This window comes from Trachemys scripta, chromosome 23 (assembly GCF_013100865.1).
Source record: "Trachemys scripta elegans isolate TJP31775 chromosome 23, CAS_Tse_1.0, whole genome shotgun sequence".
NCBI classification, from domain to species: domain Eukaryota; kingdom Metazoa; phylum Chordata; order Testudines; family Emydidae; genus Trachemys; species Trachemys scripta.
Window position 1 is genome coordinate 2,700,280 of NC_048320.1, and position 18,410 is coordinate 2,718,689.

At 50.3% G+C, this 18,410-nt stretch overlaps 2 protein-coding genes across 7 annotated transcripts in view; both read right to left on the reverse strand.

The window, feature by feature from the left end:
• RDM1 (RAD52 motif containing 1) overlaps window positions 1-9,452 on the reverse strand; it is a 22,020-nt gene extending 12,568 nt beyond the window's left edge. For all 6 annotated transcript variants that reach the window (XM_034756076.1, XM_034756080.1, XM_034756081.1 and 3 more), the window contains exon 1: window positions 9,313-9,452. In XM_034756076.1, coding sequence (XP_034611967.1) covers window positions 9,313-9,408 — 96 coding nt within the window. In that variant the 5' untranslated portion in view covers window positions 9,409-9,452. The remainder of the gene's footprint in view (window positions 1-9,312) is intronic.
• Window positions 9,453-9,988: 536 nt separating this feature from the next.
• Window positions 9,989-17,792, reverse strand: GH1 (growth hormone 1). The gene is made up of 5 exons (XM_034756256.1): window positions 17,732-17,792; window positions 15,634-15,797; window positions 14,300-14,416; window positions 13,287-13,448; window positions 9,989-10,286 (listed from the first exon to the last, which is right to left on the reverse strand). The coding sequence occupies exons 1-5, from the start codon at window positions 17,790-17,792 to the stop codon at window positions 10,086-10,088; spliced, it is 705 nt and encodes a 234-aa protein (XP_034612147.1). The 3' UTR covers window positions 9,989-10,085.
• Window positions 17,793-18,410: the final 618 nt, after the last annotated feature.

The following is an 18,410-nucleotide window of genomic DNA, read 5'->3' on the forward strand; positions in this document are numbered from 1 at the left end:
CATCCATCTAGTGCAGGAGTTCTCACAACAAATTTTTGGTGGCTTCAGAGTGCAGCCACCAACTCTTGCTGGTCGCCGCTCTGACAATTTTTCATAGAATACTTAATTAACTTTAGGAAAAACAACTTTAGGAGGGCAATGAAAATAATTAGGGGGCTGGGGCACATGACTTACGAGGAGAGGCTGAGGGAACTGGGGTTATTTAGTCTGCAGAAGAGAAGAATGGGGGGGGGGGATTTGATAGCAGTCTTCAACTACCTGAAGGGGGGTTCCAAAGAGGATGGAGCTCGGCTGTTCTCAGTGGTGGTAGATGACAGAAACAAGAAGCAATGGTCTCAAGTTGCAGTGGGAGAGGTCTAGGTTGCATATTAGGAAACACTATTTCCCTAGGAGGGTGGTGAAGCACTGGAATGGGTTCCCTAGGGAGGTGGTGGAATCTCCTTCCTTAGAGGTTTTTAAGGCCTGGCTTGACAAAGCCCTGGCAGGGTTGATTTAGTTGGGGATTGGTCCTGCTTTGAGCAGGGGGTTGGACTAGATCAGGGATCTCAAACTCAAATCCCCACGAGGGCCACATAAGGACTAGTGGTCCGAGGGCCGCATCGCTGAAACTTTTTCATACAATGATACAAAAGTATAGAAAAAATGAAGAATATAGTATGCTATTAAAAGTGGATGTATTAACTTTTTAAAAACTGTAATGTGAAGAGGGGTTTTAATAAAATATAAACACCTGTAACTATTCCTTATGTGATCAGTAAGGATGATGATCTACACTAACAGTCTATCAACATAGTGTAATGGCAGGAACTTTTTAAAGTAACTATTCATACAAAATATGTTGCCACTTTTAACATTCTTCCCAACAGGGCCGGCTCCAAGTTTTTTGCCGCCCCAAGCAAAAAAAATGTCCCGTGCCCCCTCCTGGCTCCACCCCAACTCCGCCCCATTCCAACCCCTTCCCCAAATCCCCAGCCCCGCCTCCTCCCCTGGGCATGGCGCATTTCCCCTCCTACCCCTCCCTCCCGTCCCAGGCAAGCCTGGGAGGGATGGGGGAGAAGCGGAGCAGCGGTGGGCTCGGGGGAGCAGGTGGCAGTGGAGTGGAGGTGAGCTGGGAGGGAGGGAGGGAGCAGTTCCTCTGCCCCCCCCCCCCGGTTACTTCCTGCGGCCCTCCCCATGTACCCTACCACTGCAGCTCACCTCCGCTCAGGGCCGGCTCCCGGCTTTTTGTGTCCCAAGGAAAAAAAAAAGGAGCTGGCATGCCGCCCCAAGCACATGCTTGGAGTGCTGGTGCCTACGGCCGGCCCTGCTTCCCAACTACTCACAGCAAAGAATCATACATGCTGAACTTCATACCTCTGACTGCTCGTCTAGTCCATGAGGCCCCGCCCCTGCCCCGTCTCTTCCTACCCCTTCCCTGCCTCCATTCCAACCCCTTCCCCAAAGTCCCCGCCCCAACTCCGCTCCCTCCCTGCCCCATTCCAACCCCTTCCCTGCCGCCTCTCCGCTCCTCCCCCTCACACCTGGAATGTCCTAAGTGCTGGGAGGCAGGCGGAGGAGCGGAGACACAGCGCGCTGGGTGGGGGAGGAGGGGAGCTTGGTTGCTGGTGGAGTCGGCACCTATGGTGGGCCGCAGGAAATAACTCTGCGGGCTGCCATGTGTTTGAGACCCCTGAACTAGGTGACCTCCTGAGGTCTCTTCCAACCCTAATATTCTACGATTCTATAATTCTAAATAAATAGGCACAGATACATGGCCAAATCATTGTAATTTATTTTCTTGCAGACTCAATAATAAAAATGATGTGCAGTTGTTTCTATTCTTTACTAGAACTAAACAGACTAGAAACACAAATAAGGTGCTTTGCATGTTCTTGTCCTTTTTGTTATTTTCTTTCGCTCCCCCCTCAACTTTTTTTTAGACTTGCTGGCTAGTAAGTTGCTGCTGTGAAAAGTGATACTTGTATGTTAATATCACTTTTCACAGCCTCCCAGCAAGCGACTACGGCTTTATCTACATTACAGACATTACAGCGGCCGAGTTGTACTGCTGCAGCTGCGTCGCTGTGAGGTCTCCCGTGTAGCTGCTCTATGCCGGTGGGAGAAGCTCTCCTGCTGGCATAATTAAACCATCCCCAATGAACAGCGGTAGCTATGTTGGCAGGAGCTGGGGCTGGAGATGGAGCCCAAAGCCCTGTGGCTGGAGCCTGACCCCACCACCCCCAGGAAGATGGGGAACTCACTGGCTGCTTGCTCTAGTGTTTGTCTCCCCAGCCAAGGCTCAACCTCTGCTGGAGGCCCCGAGGGAGGGGCTGCTGCTTCCCTTCCCCACCCCACCCACGCCAATCATCACCCAGGAGGCTGTGGCCGCAAGAAAAGCCCCTGGTGGCCACGGTGGCTGCATTTGAGAAACACTGATCTAGTCCAGTATCCTGTCTCCAACAGTAGCCGGCACGAGATGCTTCAAAGGAAGGTTCAAGAAGCTTCACAGTGGCCAGATGTAGGATAATCTGCCCCCCCATGAAGGCCTCATCCTAGTCCCGAATTGTTAGATTCATAGATCCCAGGCCAGAAAGGACCATTGTGATCACCTAGCCTGACCTCCTGCATAACACAGGTCATACAACCATCCCAAAATAATTCCCAGAGCAGAAATTTTAGAAAAACGTCCAACTTTGATTTAAAAACTGCCAGAGATGGAGAATCCACCATGACCCTTGGTAAATTGCTCCACTGATTAATTACCCTCCCTGTTAAAAACATACACCTTATCTCCAGTCTGAATCTGTCTAGTTCCAGCCATTGGATTGTGTTATACTTGTCTATGCTAGACTGAAGAGCCCATTATCAACTATTTGTTCCCCATACAGGTAATTATAGACTGTGATCAAGTCACCCCATAACTTTCTTGTGGTTAAGCTAAATAAATTGAGCTCCTTGAGTCTACCACTAAAAGGCATTTTTTCTAACCCTTTAACCTTTTTGGGGGTTCTTCTCTGAACCGTTTCTAATTTATCAACATCATTTTTGAATTATGGACACAGTATTCTACCAGTGATTAAACTGGTCACAGTATTCCAGCAGCGGTCTCACCAGTGCCAAACAAAGAGGCGAAATAACCTCTCTACTCCTACTTGAGATCCCCATTTATTCATCCAAGGATCACATTAGCACTGGGAGCTGGTGTTCAGTTGATTACCCACCACGGCTCCCAAATCAAGGTCCCTTCCAGTTCTAGGAGATCTCCATTTTTAAATCTGTATCCCGGTCACTATTTCCCAGGATAGAGTTCCGCATCCTGTAAGTATGGCCTACAGGCTTTGTTTCTATAGGTATACATTTACATTGTGCCCAGCTTACCAAGTGATCCAGACCACCCTGAATCAGTGACCTGTTCTTGTCATTATTTACTTCTCCCCCAACTTGTGTGTCATCTGCAAACTTTCATCAGGGATGATTTTGTTTCTTCCAGGTCATTGATAATAATGTTAAATAGCTAAGAGCCAAGCACCATTCCCTCCAGGACCCCACTAGAAACACACCTGATCAATGATGATTCCCCATTTATAATTACATTGAGACTTATCAGTTAGCCAGTTTTTAATCTATTTGGAGTGTTGTGACATTCTATACCTTGCGGGAGCATCCTGTAACCCCCATATTCCTCATTTTTATATAATCGTTATCTTACATATAAAACATGCCTTGTAAGGTATTAGCGGAAAGGTCATGATCTGCTGAAAGTCACTTCTCTATCCATATATGCATATCATTAATGCATATGAAGTTATGAGAATTGTGTTGTATGGTTGTCACTAAAACATGCTGTAAGTTGCGGAATCAGCCAGATATCTCCCCAGAGGCAACAGCAAGGAAAATAACCAACAGCTGGGCAGGGTTTCAAATAACCCAACAACCACCATTGTCCAGCAAAGGGCAACAATTCAATGACTCATCTGCATGAGGCCACAAAAGGGGAATTGCTCAACACTGCCTGGAGACTGAGGGCTTGTCTACACTGGCAATGCTAAAGATATTGCAGTCCTTAATACACAGGTTTGTTCCTTAAACCTGGGCCAATCTCCTCTGTTGGAGTCTTGTCTTCTTCTCACTGTCTTAGGGCACGTCTTCACTAGCAACGTTAAAGTGCTGCCTCGTGTGGTCGCGGCGCAGCACTCTCCCAGCACAGTGCTTTTTGTCTACACTGGCGCTTTAGAGCGCTGAAACTTGCTGCGCTCAGGGGGGTGTTTTTTCACACCCCAAGCGAGGAAGTTGCAGCGCTGTAAATTGCCAGTGTAGACAAGCCCTGAGCAATGCCCCAGACATGCATGGACTTGTGTTTTCCAAGAACATGGCCTGAGGGTATAAAACAGACGGAGTGGACACATACTGGGTCCTTCTCCTGCCCCCATCTACGCTGCAAGCAACTGAGCTTAAAGCAGCGCTTTAAAGTTGCTAGTGAAGATGTGCCCTAAGACAGAGAGGAGCAGACAAGACTCCAATAGAGGAGATTGGCCCAGGTTTAAGGAACAAACCTGTATATTAAGGACTGCAATATCCAGGGGGGTGAGAAAAATTGCTTAGTCTAGTTGTTGCCCGGGATAGAGAGTTCAGACTGCATGATATTTTATTTCATTTTGGTAACTAACTCTGACTTTTTGCCTAGCACTTAGTATCACTTAAAATCTCTCTTTTGTAGTCAATAAATTTGTTTAACTGTTTATCTCTACCAGTAAGTTTGTATGAAGTGGGTAGCAAAACTGGTCAGGGTACGAAGGCTAGTGTATATCCACTTTCCATCGATGCAGTGGTGAACCAATTAATAAATCTGCCTTGCTCATCTTGAGCAGTGCAAGAAAGTATATTCCTGAGGTACAGTGCTGGAAGCTGGGGAGATTTGGCTCTGGAGCCTCTCTCTGTGTGATTCATGAGCGGCTCTGAGAACATTCATGCAATCTAGCTGGGAATGGGGAGCCACATGCTGTTGTGCTGAGTGATCACAGAGCCTGGAGGGGTTTGCTGCTGGTCACTAGCAAGGCATTGTGAAAGACAGCCCAGGCTGGAGAGAATTAAGGGTACACAGCAGTTCCACAGTTCCAGGCTGCACCCTGGGGATCCTGTCACAAGTGTTTTATGTTAAAAACCAGAAGGATATAAAATTATCAAAATGCACTATACCTCCAAGTCAAACACCTTCAACCAAACTTGTAATCTCATTTAAAAAAAAAGAGAGTTATCAAGTTAATATAACAGTACACTTCTACCCTGATATAACGCGACCCGATATAACACGAATTCGGATATAATGCGGTAAAGCAGCGCTCCGGGGGGGCCGGGGCTACGCACTCCGGTGGATCAAAGCAAGTTCGATATAATGCGGTTTCACCTGTAATGCAGTAAGATTTTTTGGCTCCCAAGGACAGCGTTATATCAGGGTAGAGGTGTATCTATTTTCCAGAAACCCATGTTGATTGGTATTAATCCTATTACCCTCCATTAATTCTTTATTAATCAAATCCCATATCAGCCTCTCCATTATCTTGCCCAGGATCAGTTTCAGATTGACAAACCTATAATTATCCAGGTCTTTCCATTTAACCTTTACAAATATTAGCACAACAGTAGCTTTCTTCCAGTCTTCTGGAACTTCCCCCGTGTCCCAAGACTATTGAAAATCAACATTAAATGTCCATCAAGTCATCAGCCAGCTTTAAAAATAACACCATACTCTTGGAACAAGTTATATGGACTTATTTAAAAATGGCTAACATTAGCAGCTGCTGTTTAACACCCTCCTGAGATACTAGTAGAATGGGAAGAGTATTATCATATGACATGATGCCATCATCTGTTTTTCCTCCCTAAAAACTTTTTCTTATTACTATTGAGAATTCTACCATTGCCATCTAGTCATGGCCTAATACCATTATTAAGATTATTTTGTTCCTAATATACTTTAAAAATTCCTCAGTGTCCTGAACTCTGCTGGCCGTAGATTTCTCGTTCTGTCCCCTTTGCTCCCCTACTAATTTTCTACAACTCCTAGCTTGTGATTCATATTCATTATTATCAACTTCCCCTTTCTTCCATTTATATATTTTATAGCTGCCTTTACTTCCCCTCTAAACCAGCTTGTTTTTTTTAAACCAGTTATGGCCTACTTCCTTGATTGTGGCTTTTAGGGCAGGTAGTAAAGCATTCTTAAAGAATTCACTTCCCAATTATCACTCACATTTTTCTGATTAAATTCTTCCCTCCCAGACAATCTGGCTCATAACTGTTTTCAGCTTTGTGAAATTGGCCCATTTAAAGCCCCCCATCTGGCATTCATTCAATGTGCACAATACAAATGTAGTCAAGTCATGATCACTTGTACCTAAGTTACTATTAATGTTTAGTTCTGTGATTAATTCCTATGTGTCATGACCAGGGCCGGATTAACCTTTTGTGGGCCCGGCACCAAACATATTTGTGGGCCCCCCAGTGGTTGTGATAGGCCCCTTCCAAGTGTGGGCCCGGCGTGACAGCACCATTGATGCCATAGTAAATGTGGTATTGCCAGGATGGGGTTGGAAACATTTATTCAAAAACAAAGTAAGATATTTGAAGCCACACTTGATTGAGACCTCCACTCAGCCCATAGAGAACAAACTGGGCTAACAGCAACGTACCCACAATACCACTGAATTTGGTTTGTGTGAAAGGGGGTTGTTAATTTTGTCCTTTTGTTTAAACACTCAGGGCCGGCTTGGGCCCCTGAACATAAGTGCTTAATTAGCACACTTACGAGCCATATTAATTCTGGATGTAGCAGTCAGTGGTGTCACACCTGCATCTCCCCTCACCACCACCCAGAGTTATGTTTCATGAATACATTTTTTTAAAGTTGTATTTTCTACTTTGGTACAATAATGTTTACAAAACTTTGGGGCAGAGTGTTGGGAGGAAAATTGTTGGTGCCCATCTTTTGCAGGGAGAAAGAGCCAGAGAGAGAGACACACACTTTACTCCAAAGGCTACCACAATCCAGCCTCAAGCTCCTACACTAACCTTCACACCTGGGCTCTCCCTCCACCCCACACAACTAACCCCCAAAGAAGGGCTCTCCTCAATCTCCCTACTACTGCCTGCCCCCCCGCCCCACTTTCACCCCTGGGCTGTCACCTCCCTCCCTTCTACTATCCCCCCGCACTGAGCCAACCCAGACTCCCCCCCCACCACCACCACACCAACTCCCACCTTAACACCCTGCTTCTCCTACACCCCCCACATGGAGTCACCACCGGCTTCTATATTGCACCTGGACTTCCCCCACAACTGCCCCTTTCCCCCCAAACCACACTGCACCCCCTCCCTGGATTGCAGGGGGACAGTTTCTGGGCATTCCCACTGACAGGGGGTGCAGCAGCCAGCACTGACAAGCCCTGCCGTCACCACCCCTGCTGCTCCCACAGACCACCCCCCATCCTGAAGTTGAAGGGTCGAGACAGTACCCAGGTGCCTCTGGGCATCATGGTCACTGGGGGGCTGCACACCACCTGGGAGTCACAGCACCGCAGCTGCCCCCAGCTCCCCATTGCCCTAGGAGAATGGGGGAGACAGGAGCTCCCATCCTGTGCCCCAAAGGGAGGGAAGGCGCAGCGGGATTAGCGCCAGGAATCCTTGCCCTGCACCAGACCATTTCCTTGCTTGGGATTCTTTTTGGTCCGCTCCGCGCACTTCAGCTGGGGTGGCTGATAGCATGGCATGGGGAATTCTGGGACTAGTAGTGCAGCTGCCAGTGCAGATCCCAGGGGCCCAGCGGAACACAGCAGCATGCAAACTACAACTCCCAGCACACCCTGCAACACCCAGTCTCTGTTGCACCTGCACACTGCGCTCCCCCAGGCGGCTGAGTGTTTCAGCTGGCCCTGGGAAGTTGCTGACTCTTCGCATTGCTGGGCTGTGACCCAGGCTGGATTAACACTTTGTTGGGCCCCTTCCAAGTGTGGACCTGGTGCCACCGGAGCCATTGTAAACCCGGTACTGGCATGACGAGGTCTAATGTATTCTCTTGCATCATGTACAACAACACTTTTTGATTGAGGAAATTGTCACCTATAACATTGAGAGACTGGTGTACAAACAGGGTTGCCAGGTGTCTGGTTTTCAACCAGAATGCCTGGTCAAAAAGGGACCCTGGTGGCTCCGGTTAGCACTGCTGACCAGGCCGTTAAAAGTCTGGTCGGCGGTGCAGTGGGGCTCAGGTAGGCTCCCTGCCTGCCATGGCTCCCATAAGCAGCAACATGTGCCCCCTCCAACTCCAAAGCGTAGGGGCAGCCAAAGGGCTCCACACGCTGCCCACGCCCAAGCTCCGCTGATCCCATTAGCCGGGAACCATGGACAATGGAAGCTGTGGGGGTGGCGCCTGAGGACAGGGCAGCGCGCAGAGCCACCTGGCCACGCCTCCACGTAGGAGCTGGAGGGGGAACATGCCACTGCTTCTGGCAGTTGCCTGAGATAAGCATCTCCCATAGCCCCAACCCCCTGCCCCGATCCCTCTCCCATCCTCTAAACCCCTCAGTCCCAGCCCAGAGCATCTTCCTATACCCTAAACTCCTAATCCCTAGCCCCACCCCAAGCCCTTACCCCTCCCCACCCATGCCCTGATCCCCCCCACATCCTAAACCCCCAATTGCTGGCCCCACCCCAGAACCCGCACTCCCGGACAGAGCCCTTCTTCCTCCCTATAACCCAACCTCCTGCCCAAGCCCAAAGCCCCTCCACCCTGAACCCTTTTCTGCACCCACCCCAGAACCGACCCCCCAAGTCCAGAGCCTTTACCTCCTCCCACACCCCTGGCCCATCCGGATCCCCCTCCTGCTCGCCAAACCCCTCAGTGCCAGCCCAGAGCCCCCTCCTGCACCCCAACCCCTCATCCCCAGTCCCACCCCACACTAGCCCCCCCCACACCTCAACCCCATGCCTCAGCCCAGAGCCCCCTCCTACACCCAAACCCCTCATCCCCAACCCCACCCCACACCTCAGCCCAGAGCCCCCTCCTGCACCCCCAGCCCGGTGAAAATGAGTGAGGGTGGGGGAGAGCAGCGGCGGGAGGGGGAGGGGCTCGGAGGAGGGGCGGGTGTCCGGGTTTGTGCCAGTGGAAAGTTGGCACCGCCGTAAACCCTGAACCCGGAGATTGGATCTCCCGCCTCCTGCGGGCATTAGCGATCCCAGCAGTGACCCGGGGGGGGGTCCCACGGCAAGTCCGTGCACGGGGCGGGGCGGGGCGGGGCGGGAGTCCCCTGGGTCCAGCGCCGCCGCCCTGGGTCTCACCTCCGCCCCCTCCTCTAACCCCCAGACCAGCAGGGCCTTGCCGCTCTCCGTAGGGACCCGGAACGCCAGCACCTCGGGGCTGGCCGCCAGCGCCATGCGGGGCGCCAGCAACAGCCTTCAGCCAACCACGGCCCGGCCCGGCTCCGCCTCCAGCCAACCACGGCCCGGCCCGGCCCCGCTTCGCCTCGCCTCCAGCCAACCACCGCCCGGCCCCGCTTCGCCTCGTCTCCAGCCAACCACGGCCCGTCCCGGACCCGCCTCTAGCCAACCACCGCCCGGCCCGGACCCGCCCCGCCCCGCCCCCTGCTCCGCCTGGCCTCGCCTCTTGCTGCCTTGGCCGCCTCGCGCCGCCCCTTGCCCCCAGGCCCGGCTCATCCCTTTCCCCGGCCGGGCCCGGGCGCCGCTCTGAGGTCCGCGGCGAACAGCCCCCGTGGGCACCACGGCGGAGAACCCAGCCGCGCTGCCGGGCCCGTCCGCCCAGGGAGACCCGAGCCCGGGGCTGGGAGCGGGGTCCGGCTGTGTGAGGAGCCGGGGGAAGCAGTGAGATGCTGCGGACAGCGCTGCGCTTCGAGCTCGTTTATTCTCTGCGGGCACAAAGGGTTTCGGTACAAGGGGGGGGGGCATCATTCTGCGGCCCCTCCAGACACGCAGCTAGCGGGACACTAGGTTGCTCACAGGCCCCTCAGCCTCGGGGGGTCTCGTCACTAAGGGGGTCACCCAGGCCGGCGCACGCTAACCTCGTGCACTGGGGTAACAGAGCCGTGCTCCTGCCCTCAAATGGTGCAGTTGCTCTCCCCGAAGCGCCGGCACTTCATCAGTTTCAGGTAGGTCTCCACCTTGTGCAGGTCTTTCTTGAAGCAGGACAACAGGCCGTAGTTCTTTAACAAGGCGTCTTCGTTCCGGAGATTGATGTCAAACTTGTCATAAGTGGGTCTGAGGACTTGAAATCCCCGCAGGCTTCCATCTTCCAGCTCCTGTGGGGACAGGGCAGCTTAGACGGGAGGGAACGGCTCTGGGGCTGGCATATCCGAGCCCAAAGGCCTGGGACCAGGGAAACAAATGCCAAGGTGCCCGCACAGCTCAGTGCCTCCCAGTCTCGGCACTCCTGAAGAAGGTGCTTTCACAGGCACGGAAAGCCGGAGACCACATTTAGGCAGGTGGTGTGGTGTGGGCTTAGCACACTTGCATCGGTGCTTTTGAGAGTTAGCACTGGCCTGCAAGAGGGAGTGTGCTGGGGAGAGGAGCTGCTGTCAAACCCAGCACACCCCCTCAGGCAGCTGGGAGGGAGGGGGAGAGGTGGGGTGGAAAGGAGGGGCAGAAGGGAGTAGATGATGTGGATCGCCCTCTATGAATTTTACCAAAGGGTGCGCAGGATGCAAGCTCCTCTTTGGGATTCCTGTAGACCTTGGGATGGTCCCTTACCTGCTGCTTCCCTCCCCTGTTCCATTTTCTTCTTGTAGACTTCAAGCACATACAGTATGTTTAAAATCAATGGTTCTCAATCCAGCCCCCCATGTTACAACAGAAGATAGTTTCCCATCTAGCCATAAAGGAGGTGGGTACCATGTTGCTGTTCAGAGCTCATGTTCCACTTGTGCACATTCTTTCACATACACATTTTCACAAGTAGAGCAATTATACATGTACGGTTGTGGACGTATTAAACTATAGTCTTCAGGAAGAAAGCTAGACAGGGTCCCGGACAAGACACAATGGTGAGCGGATGCATGTATGAAACAGGCTGGAGACTGCCTAGGTGTCTCAGTAACACAGCTGGCCAAAGTGCTCACTTTGGTGAGCTGGTGAAATAAACCTCTTTTCTCTTTAACACTTTGCAGTCCCAGTGGAGAAATCTTTAGCTGATGTTACCAGGCTCCTGCTGCTCCTGGCTGAAAAGATTTGTGCACCAGCTGGAGCTTTTTTAGCTTTTTTGGCCAGGTAAGCACTGCTTGAAATGGAAACCTGATTATTTGACTGGCTTCTCAGCATCACTCTGCCCAGGAATTGAGTACTGGTGTACGTGGAGTGCTGTTGATGTGTGAGAAGGAAAGAACGCAGCTTGACTCTCAGGGCCAGACATTTTTAGTTGCCTAAAGATGCAGCTGGATATGTAGGTGTCTAACTCTCCTGGGACTCCCAAGACACTTCTGAAAATCCCACTCAGCTGCTGTCTGCATCTTTAGGCACCTAAATATTCTTACAGATCTGGGTTTCAGAGCCCAGGCTGAGTTTGCAATGCTGGCAGTGTGGGAAAAATCCCCACCTTTTACTTATAAACTGAGCACACTCGAAATCCCTGAGAGACCATAAACACTTTCACATTTTAAAAAGGCGCTTTTCAGAGTAGAACCACTATGAAGCGGCTGGGCTGAGAAGCATTGATTCTCCAGGGAAGGGGTGGGACAGATGATCCCTCTTTTTATAAAACTCCATACTCCCAGTGATGGAACACACACATTTCAGGACAGAAGCCTGCACTCCTTACAGCTTTTTGATATTGTTGTAACAATCAGCTTCAGCAGAGTGTAACACACGTGTAAGGGCATGGAGAATCGGGTCCCCCAGTGTGAAGTTTAGACTATCTGTGTTCTCCATGGATTGTATTATAGAAAGACTTTCTTCTTGTATCAGTGCATCTCACATGTGGCCACTTGAGCATGGAAATGACAAAGAAACAAGCAGGTGCAAGCTCATGCCAATGATTATTTAGGTTACACATAGTTAGGAATATCAGCAGAATACTGAAAAAATTAGGCGCCTACCATTGCTGCGGTGGAGTTAAGATTGCTTGGGGACACATACATTTGCTTCTTCTTTTTTTTTTCTCTGCAACTGATAATTTTCTCAACTTCTGTTTGTTTTTGCGAAATATTACAGGGCATATTTACATTAACACTGACAAAGTATTTTGTCAAGGGATATAGCAATCTTTCTTATAGTGCCACTTACAAGACAGATATATCCTATTAAAATATTGTTTAATTATAGGCTTGGAAAGGACTTTCTAGTCTGTTCTATACTATTCTATTCTTTATTGGTTTTTATACCGCACTCATCACCATAGTATCTGAAAGCCTTCCAATACTGCAGTAAGCAATGTGACTCGCATCTGTCATGTGTTTGTTCATTCATCCTCTCCCAAGGGGACAAGAGTGTGAAGGGGAGCATTTTGTTTTTATTTTTTTCATTTCTGTATCTGTACACAGTGTACACTCCCCCCTCCCTCATACTCCTACCCCAATGGTCAACTAGTTAACGTGTTGCCAATTTAGTCGTTTTCCAACCCCCCTGTAAATTCAAATACCACCTCTATAATTTTATTTCTTGGGGAAAACACTGGTCTACACGCAGGGCCGGCTTTAGGCCAATTCCACCAATTCCCCCGAATCGGGCCCCGCGCCTAAGAGGGCCCCGCGCCCAGTGGCAGAGCCGCTGGGGTGGGGGCAAGCGGCCGAGAATCCCTTCCCTGGCTAGAGGCTCCTTTTTAATTTTTACTCACCCAGCAGCGCTCCGGGTCTTCGGTGGCACTTCAGCGGCGGGTCCTTCACTCGCACAGGGTCTTCGGCAGCACTTCAGAGCAGGTCCTTCAGTGCCACCAAAGACCCGGAGCGAGTGAAGGACAAACCGCCGAAGACTACGAGTGCCGCCCGGTGAGTACAAGCCCCACATGTTTTTTTACGTGTTTTTTTTTTTTTTTTTTTTTCAGTCATCCCTGCCGGGGCCCCGTCAAAACTGTTCGAATCGGGCCCCGCACTTCCTAAAGCCGGCTCTGTCTACACGTACGTGTTGCCATATGTTTATGTTCGAGAAGGAAGGTCAAAGAAATGCACCTTGCATTTGGAGCGGGAAGTGGGGAAGTTTGGGATGGTCTCTAGTCCCTGGGCGAGTCTTGAGCCAGCCCCCAAGAAAGCTCTGTCTGCTGGAGTCCGGGAGAGCCATATGATTCTGTAATCATGTCACATGCTGCTGCTTACCCTCATCAGAGCCTGGATACCTTCTTCTAAGTCTCTCAGTTTTTCGTAGACTCTGTCTGAGGTGCCAAACACAAGGCTGTTGGTGAACACCCTGCTTAGGAACTGCACGGGGTTTAACCAGGACTGAATGAGAATCAGTGAAAACCGAAGCAGCTCCATGTCCTGAAATGAAAATAAATTGGGGTCAGAGCTCTGCAGGAAAGGTGTCTTCTAAGCAACAGGAATGTGCTTTCCACTCTGAAACAGAATGTGACTGAAATGAACTCTGGAGCACTGATTTGCTTAAACTGAGATAAAGCCATACGTGGTCTGGGGAGCATCACCCAGAAATTCTCTTCTGTGTGGACAATATACTGCCCAAGCCTTCCCGATGTGTGAGTTGTTACAGTTTATACCATAGCTGAGAACAAAGCCTGTCCTCTCCCTATGCAGTACCCTTCAAGGTCACTCATGGTGAAAAGGGCGATGCAAAGAGCAGTGTCTCTCATAAAGCACCCTTCATCCCAGAACATTTTACACACCTTACATATGCCAGAATTGCTTTACCCCCAAAGGAGGTGGAATGTGGCATCTATCTAAGAGCTACACTACATGACTGCTTGGGATAGGAAGTGAGGAATCCTGATGATTCTACAAGGGGAGTTTAAAGAGACAGACTGGAATTCTCCAAACTAGAATTTGGCCAGGACACCTGGAACAACTCCTGCTCAGAAAAATGCCACAGGATGGTTAATGAGCACAAGTGGCTAAGTGCCTTTTGCTTTTATCTCCCGTTGGGAAGTTAGCAACCTCCCCTGAGTACCATGTTGGGGCACTTCATGCAGTAGCCTGAACTTGATCCTCAGAGGTCTCCTCTTCAGGTACTGTCCAGGGCCAGCCCAGTTTAGCTTAGCTATAGTTTTACTGTGCAGGCACTAAGGAGCTACCTCAGACAATGCAGAGTCCTGTTGGAAACCCTCTTTTCAGAAGCGGCTCTGCTGCCAGAATGTATTTGCCAGTAGAAGACAACTTACTGATTTCTGCTGGGCATCATCTTTTCCTGTGGGAGCAGGAATGGTTTCTGAATAACAAAATGCTGATTGGGAAATTTTGTTGGAATGCCTCTGCTCCTCTGGAATATAGGTCCGTTCCTGTGAAAACATCCCAAACACACTGAGAACTGCTCTTGCTCGTGCCCTGGGAAGGGGCCTGGGACCCTTCTCCCCAGGCTGAACCAAACTGTACTGTTAACAAGATAGGAAAATGAACCAAAAAGTGACAGCTGCTGTGAAGGGCTGGCAGGTGGGAAATGGCATGCAATTCCATTGATGAGCTAACATGTTGGCCAACTAGTTACTAAGGCTAAAGATCACCCTCTGACTAGATCTGTGCTATGAAATAACACATGCAATATTCAGTTTAGCTTCTCAAAGGAAGGACATGACAAAGGAAGGACAAAGGAGCATCCATGGGGAAAAATTGGTGGGTGCTTAGCACCCACCAGCAGCTCCCCGGCCCGCCCCAGCTCGCCTCCACTCTGCTTCTGCCTCTTCCCCTGGGCGTACCGCCGCGTCCTGCTTCTCCCCCCTCCCTTCCAGCGCTTGCGCTGCGAAATAGCTGATTCGTGTGGCAAGCCTGGGAGGGAGGTGGGAGGAGGGGGAACGCGGTGCACTTGGGGAAGAGGCAGGGCTGGGGCAGGGATTTGGGGAAGGGGTCGAATAGGGGCAGGGACGGGGCGGAGTTGGGGTGGGGACTTTGGGGAAGGGATTGGAATGGGGGTGGGGCAGGGCCGGGGAAAGGGTGGAGTCGGGTGGGGGGGGGCGCGAGCACCCACCGGCGCCAGGGAAAGTTGGTGCCTATGATCCCATTTGTATTTCTGCAAGCTAAGGTAGCAAAAACCAGATGATTTTGGAAAGCCGAAGGTCTGCCAGCTCCATATGTAAATTATACACTCCTTGCACACAGTAAGTCTTGTAAAGATGTGTCATCTCCCATGGCTTGCAGGGGCGCTGATGCCAGGTTCCCCTTAGTGAAGGTGGCTGAGCCACTCTGGGCTTTGGAAACTGAACTGTAATGCCATGAGGGGACAAGGAAATGTGGAGGGTGAGAAGGAGAATGTGGGGGCGGGGAGGGCAGGGAAACGTGAGGAAGAGGGAGGAGACGGGTGCAGGAAGAAGATTAAAGGTGGTTGCTGGGAAAGGTGGAAGACATGAGGGATGTATGGGAATATGGAGATTGGGATATAAATGAGTTTGGAACCCCTGCCCAGGATTGGAGAGAACTCCACAAACTGAACATGTTTGTGGGGAAAGATGATCCCATTTTCAAATCACATGGGAGTCCAAGGGCCCGACCCCGTGATACTTACAAACTCTTTGTATGTGTCAGCAGCCAGCAGGTGGAGGTGCTGGGCCCTCAGCACGGCATTGGCAAACAGACTGGAGAGGGGCATGGCGGGGAAAGCTGCTGCCCCCCGGGGCCACTGCAGCCCCAGGATGATTGCAACAAAGAGCAGAGGAGAAAAATATGACCCTGCAAAAGAAAGGGGAGGTGTCAGTAATCCTGGGGGCAGTGGCCTAATGGGGGTGAGTGGGGGAGGCTACAATGAAGCCCCTTTCATCCTCTGCTCTTTCCAGGGCTGGCACATAGGGGAAGCTGATGGTGTGGGGGGGTCCAAAGGGGCAGCTGGTGACTGCTTCATACATTTAAGACCATTTTGATGATCTTTTTTCACCTCCTGTGTAGCACAGGCCAGACAACCGCAACCAGGGATTCCTGCATCACGCCCAGAACTTCTGGTTGAGCTCGAGAGTACCTCTCCAAAAGATACCCAGTGCTGCCTGACTGACCACAAGTGATGGCGAATGCCCCACGTCCCTGAATAAGCTGTTCCCATGATGAATTACCCTTGTCGTTACAAATGTGCTCCTTATTTCTTGTCTGAATTCATCCAGTTTCAGCTTCCATCCGTTGGCTCTTGTTCTGCCTTGTGTGCTGGATCAAAGAGCCCTCTATGATCAGAAATCTTCACCTTCTGGAGGTCCTTACAGATCAGAATCAGGTCACCTTTTAGCTTTCTCTTGGACAATTAACAGACTGAGTCTTTCACTGAGAGGCCGGTCTTCCAGACCTTGACTCATTCTTGTAGCTCTTTTCCAAACCCTGGCCTTTGTACTCATTGTACTTACCCATTTGTATTACCATGAAGTTATTTCTGTATAAAATAAACTGGATTAGACAAGCAATATGCAAGTACAGTGCCAAAGGGACAGACCTTTTCTTGTATTTTTAAGATTCTCTCATGCTCATCCCCCACCCCAACTCTCTCCCTCTGGCCTGTTCTGTGATGACTGTGGAAATTCTGCTCCACAGTTGCTGAGCCAGCGTGCCCTCCTCCTTACCCAGGGCGCACCTGCTGCTTTACAAAGGGGGCAGAGAGTCCTTGCCTCCATTTTACAGATGGGGAAACAGCCTTTGAGAGTTGAAAGCCAAAACTTTCAAACATGGGCGCCTAAATACGAGTGTGCTGGCTCCGAAGTGCTGAGCACCCACAGCTCCCCTTGCAATCAGTGGCAGCACCCAGCATGCCTGAAATTCAGGACACTTCTTTAGGAGTCTAAATATGGATTTACAATGCCTGACTTTAGACAGCCAGATTTAAACATGTTGGTCCTAATCTCTGTGACCCAGTTCCCCCTTTGCCAGCTGGGGTACTGATACTCATACATCTTCCTGGGGTACTGGGGAGGTTTAGTTAATATTGGGGCAGTGCTTTGAAAATGTAAAACACTCTGTAATTGTTAGAGGCGTGGAGTGGATTGCACACTACGATCACAGGCTTCAGTGGACACATACTCCCCAGCACTGCAGCCCCACCTCCTCTTCTTCCCTCCAAGGGCAGAAATAAAGCCAGTCTCTTTCACCAGTGCCTGCCCAGTGCAAGCAGAAACAGAGCTTTAGTGAGGTTCTTGGATGCTGGGGCAGGCGTGTGTGTGGGGGTAATGCTGGCAAGTGGTGCCAGGTGCAAGGTCTAATGCCAATGGATGGTGCTGGCGGTCCTGGGTTCCGAGGTGAGGTGGGTGATGCCAGTAGGTGGTGCTGGAAGTTCTGGGTACAGGTGGGAGTTGGGTGATGCTGAGCATTATGGTTGCAAAGGGGAGTTGGTGTTGCCAGTGGGTGGTACTGGGGCTTTGGGATAAACTACATTTCTATCTGATCAATGATCTAAAGATCACTGCTTAGAAATGTTTATTGATCCTGATATCATGTGTACAGGTTCCAGGGCAGTGCATCTCTGTCCTGGCTAATCCTAGAGCACCAGACTGGAAAGTCTGGCTGTCATCTCACCGGCTACGTTCCTCTTCTCAATATTTTTGTTTTATTGGATGTTAATTGTGTTCAAAAGTTCCTCAAAACACACGGAAAATCTCTTTGTCCCTCTCCCACCAAAGCCTTTTGAGTCTTACGCAGCTGATATTGTTTCTGGACGCCGCTGTTCTTCTTTCCCGGCTGAGGAGGAGCCCTCATGGTCCTATGAAACCTAAGAGATTTCATCCTCCCTCCCCCATGGTGTCCAACATTTTCTCCATCAGGCCTCGTCTGCCCTCAGAAGAAGGGTGTATAGACTAACATGAGGTAAACTCCTAGTGAAGACTAGCCAGTTGTAGAATTAACGTATGTTAACTGTGTTTACCTCAACCTGCTAATGTGTGTGAAAACTATACATGGCATTGGCTTCACTGTGATGTTCCCTTGTGTTAGTTAGCTAACACCAGAGAAGAACACACCTTTCTCCTAGTGTGTAGTTGAGTGTGGATTTCCTCATAAAAAAGAGGAAATTCTCATCCCCCGACATCATGATTCTCAAATGGCTTCTTTGGGCATGGGAACAGTAAGTGAGGGACAAATATAAACATTTCCGGGTCAGTGAAATTACTGAGCAATCTTGCATTGTTAATATTCGGTAATAATGAACACAGTCTTTACAATAACAGATGAGACGAGCCAGGCTTCATAAACTGGTCGTTCCGAGGACTGGCTTCCTTCTACTTCAGTTCCAGCTACTTTGTAGCAGACAAATATCTCATGAGTTCCCTGAGTCAGGGATTAATGCGCACACGTACAGGTTGGTCTTCACCTAATTGC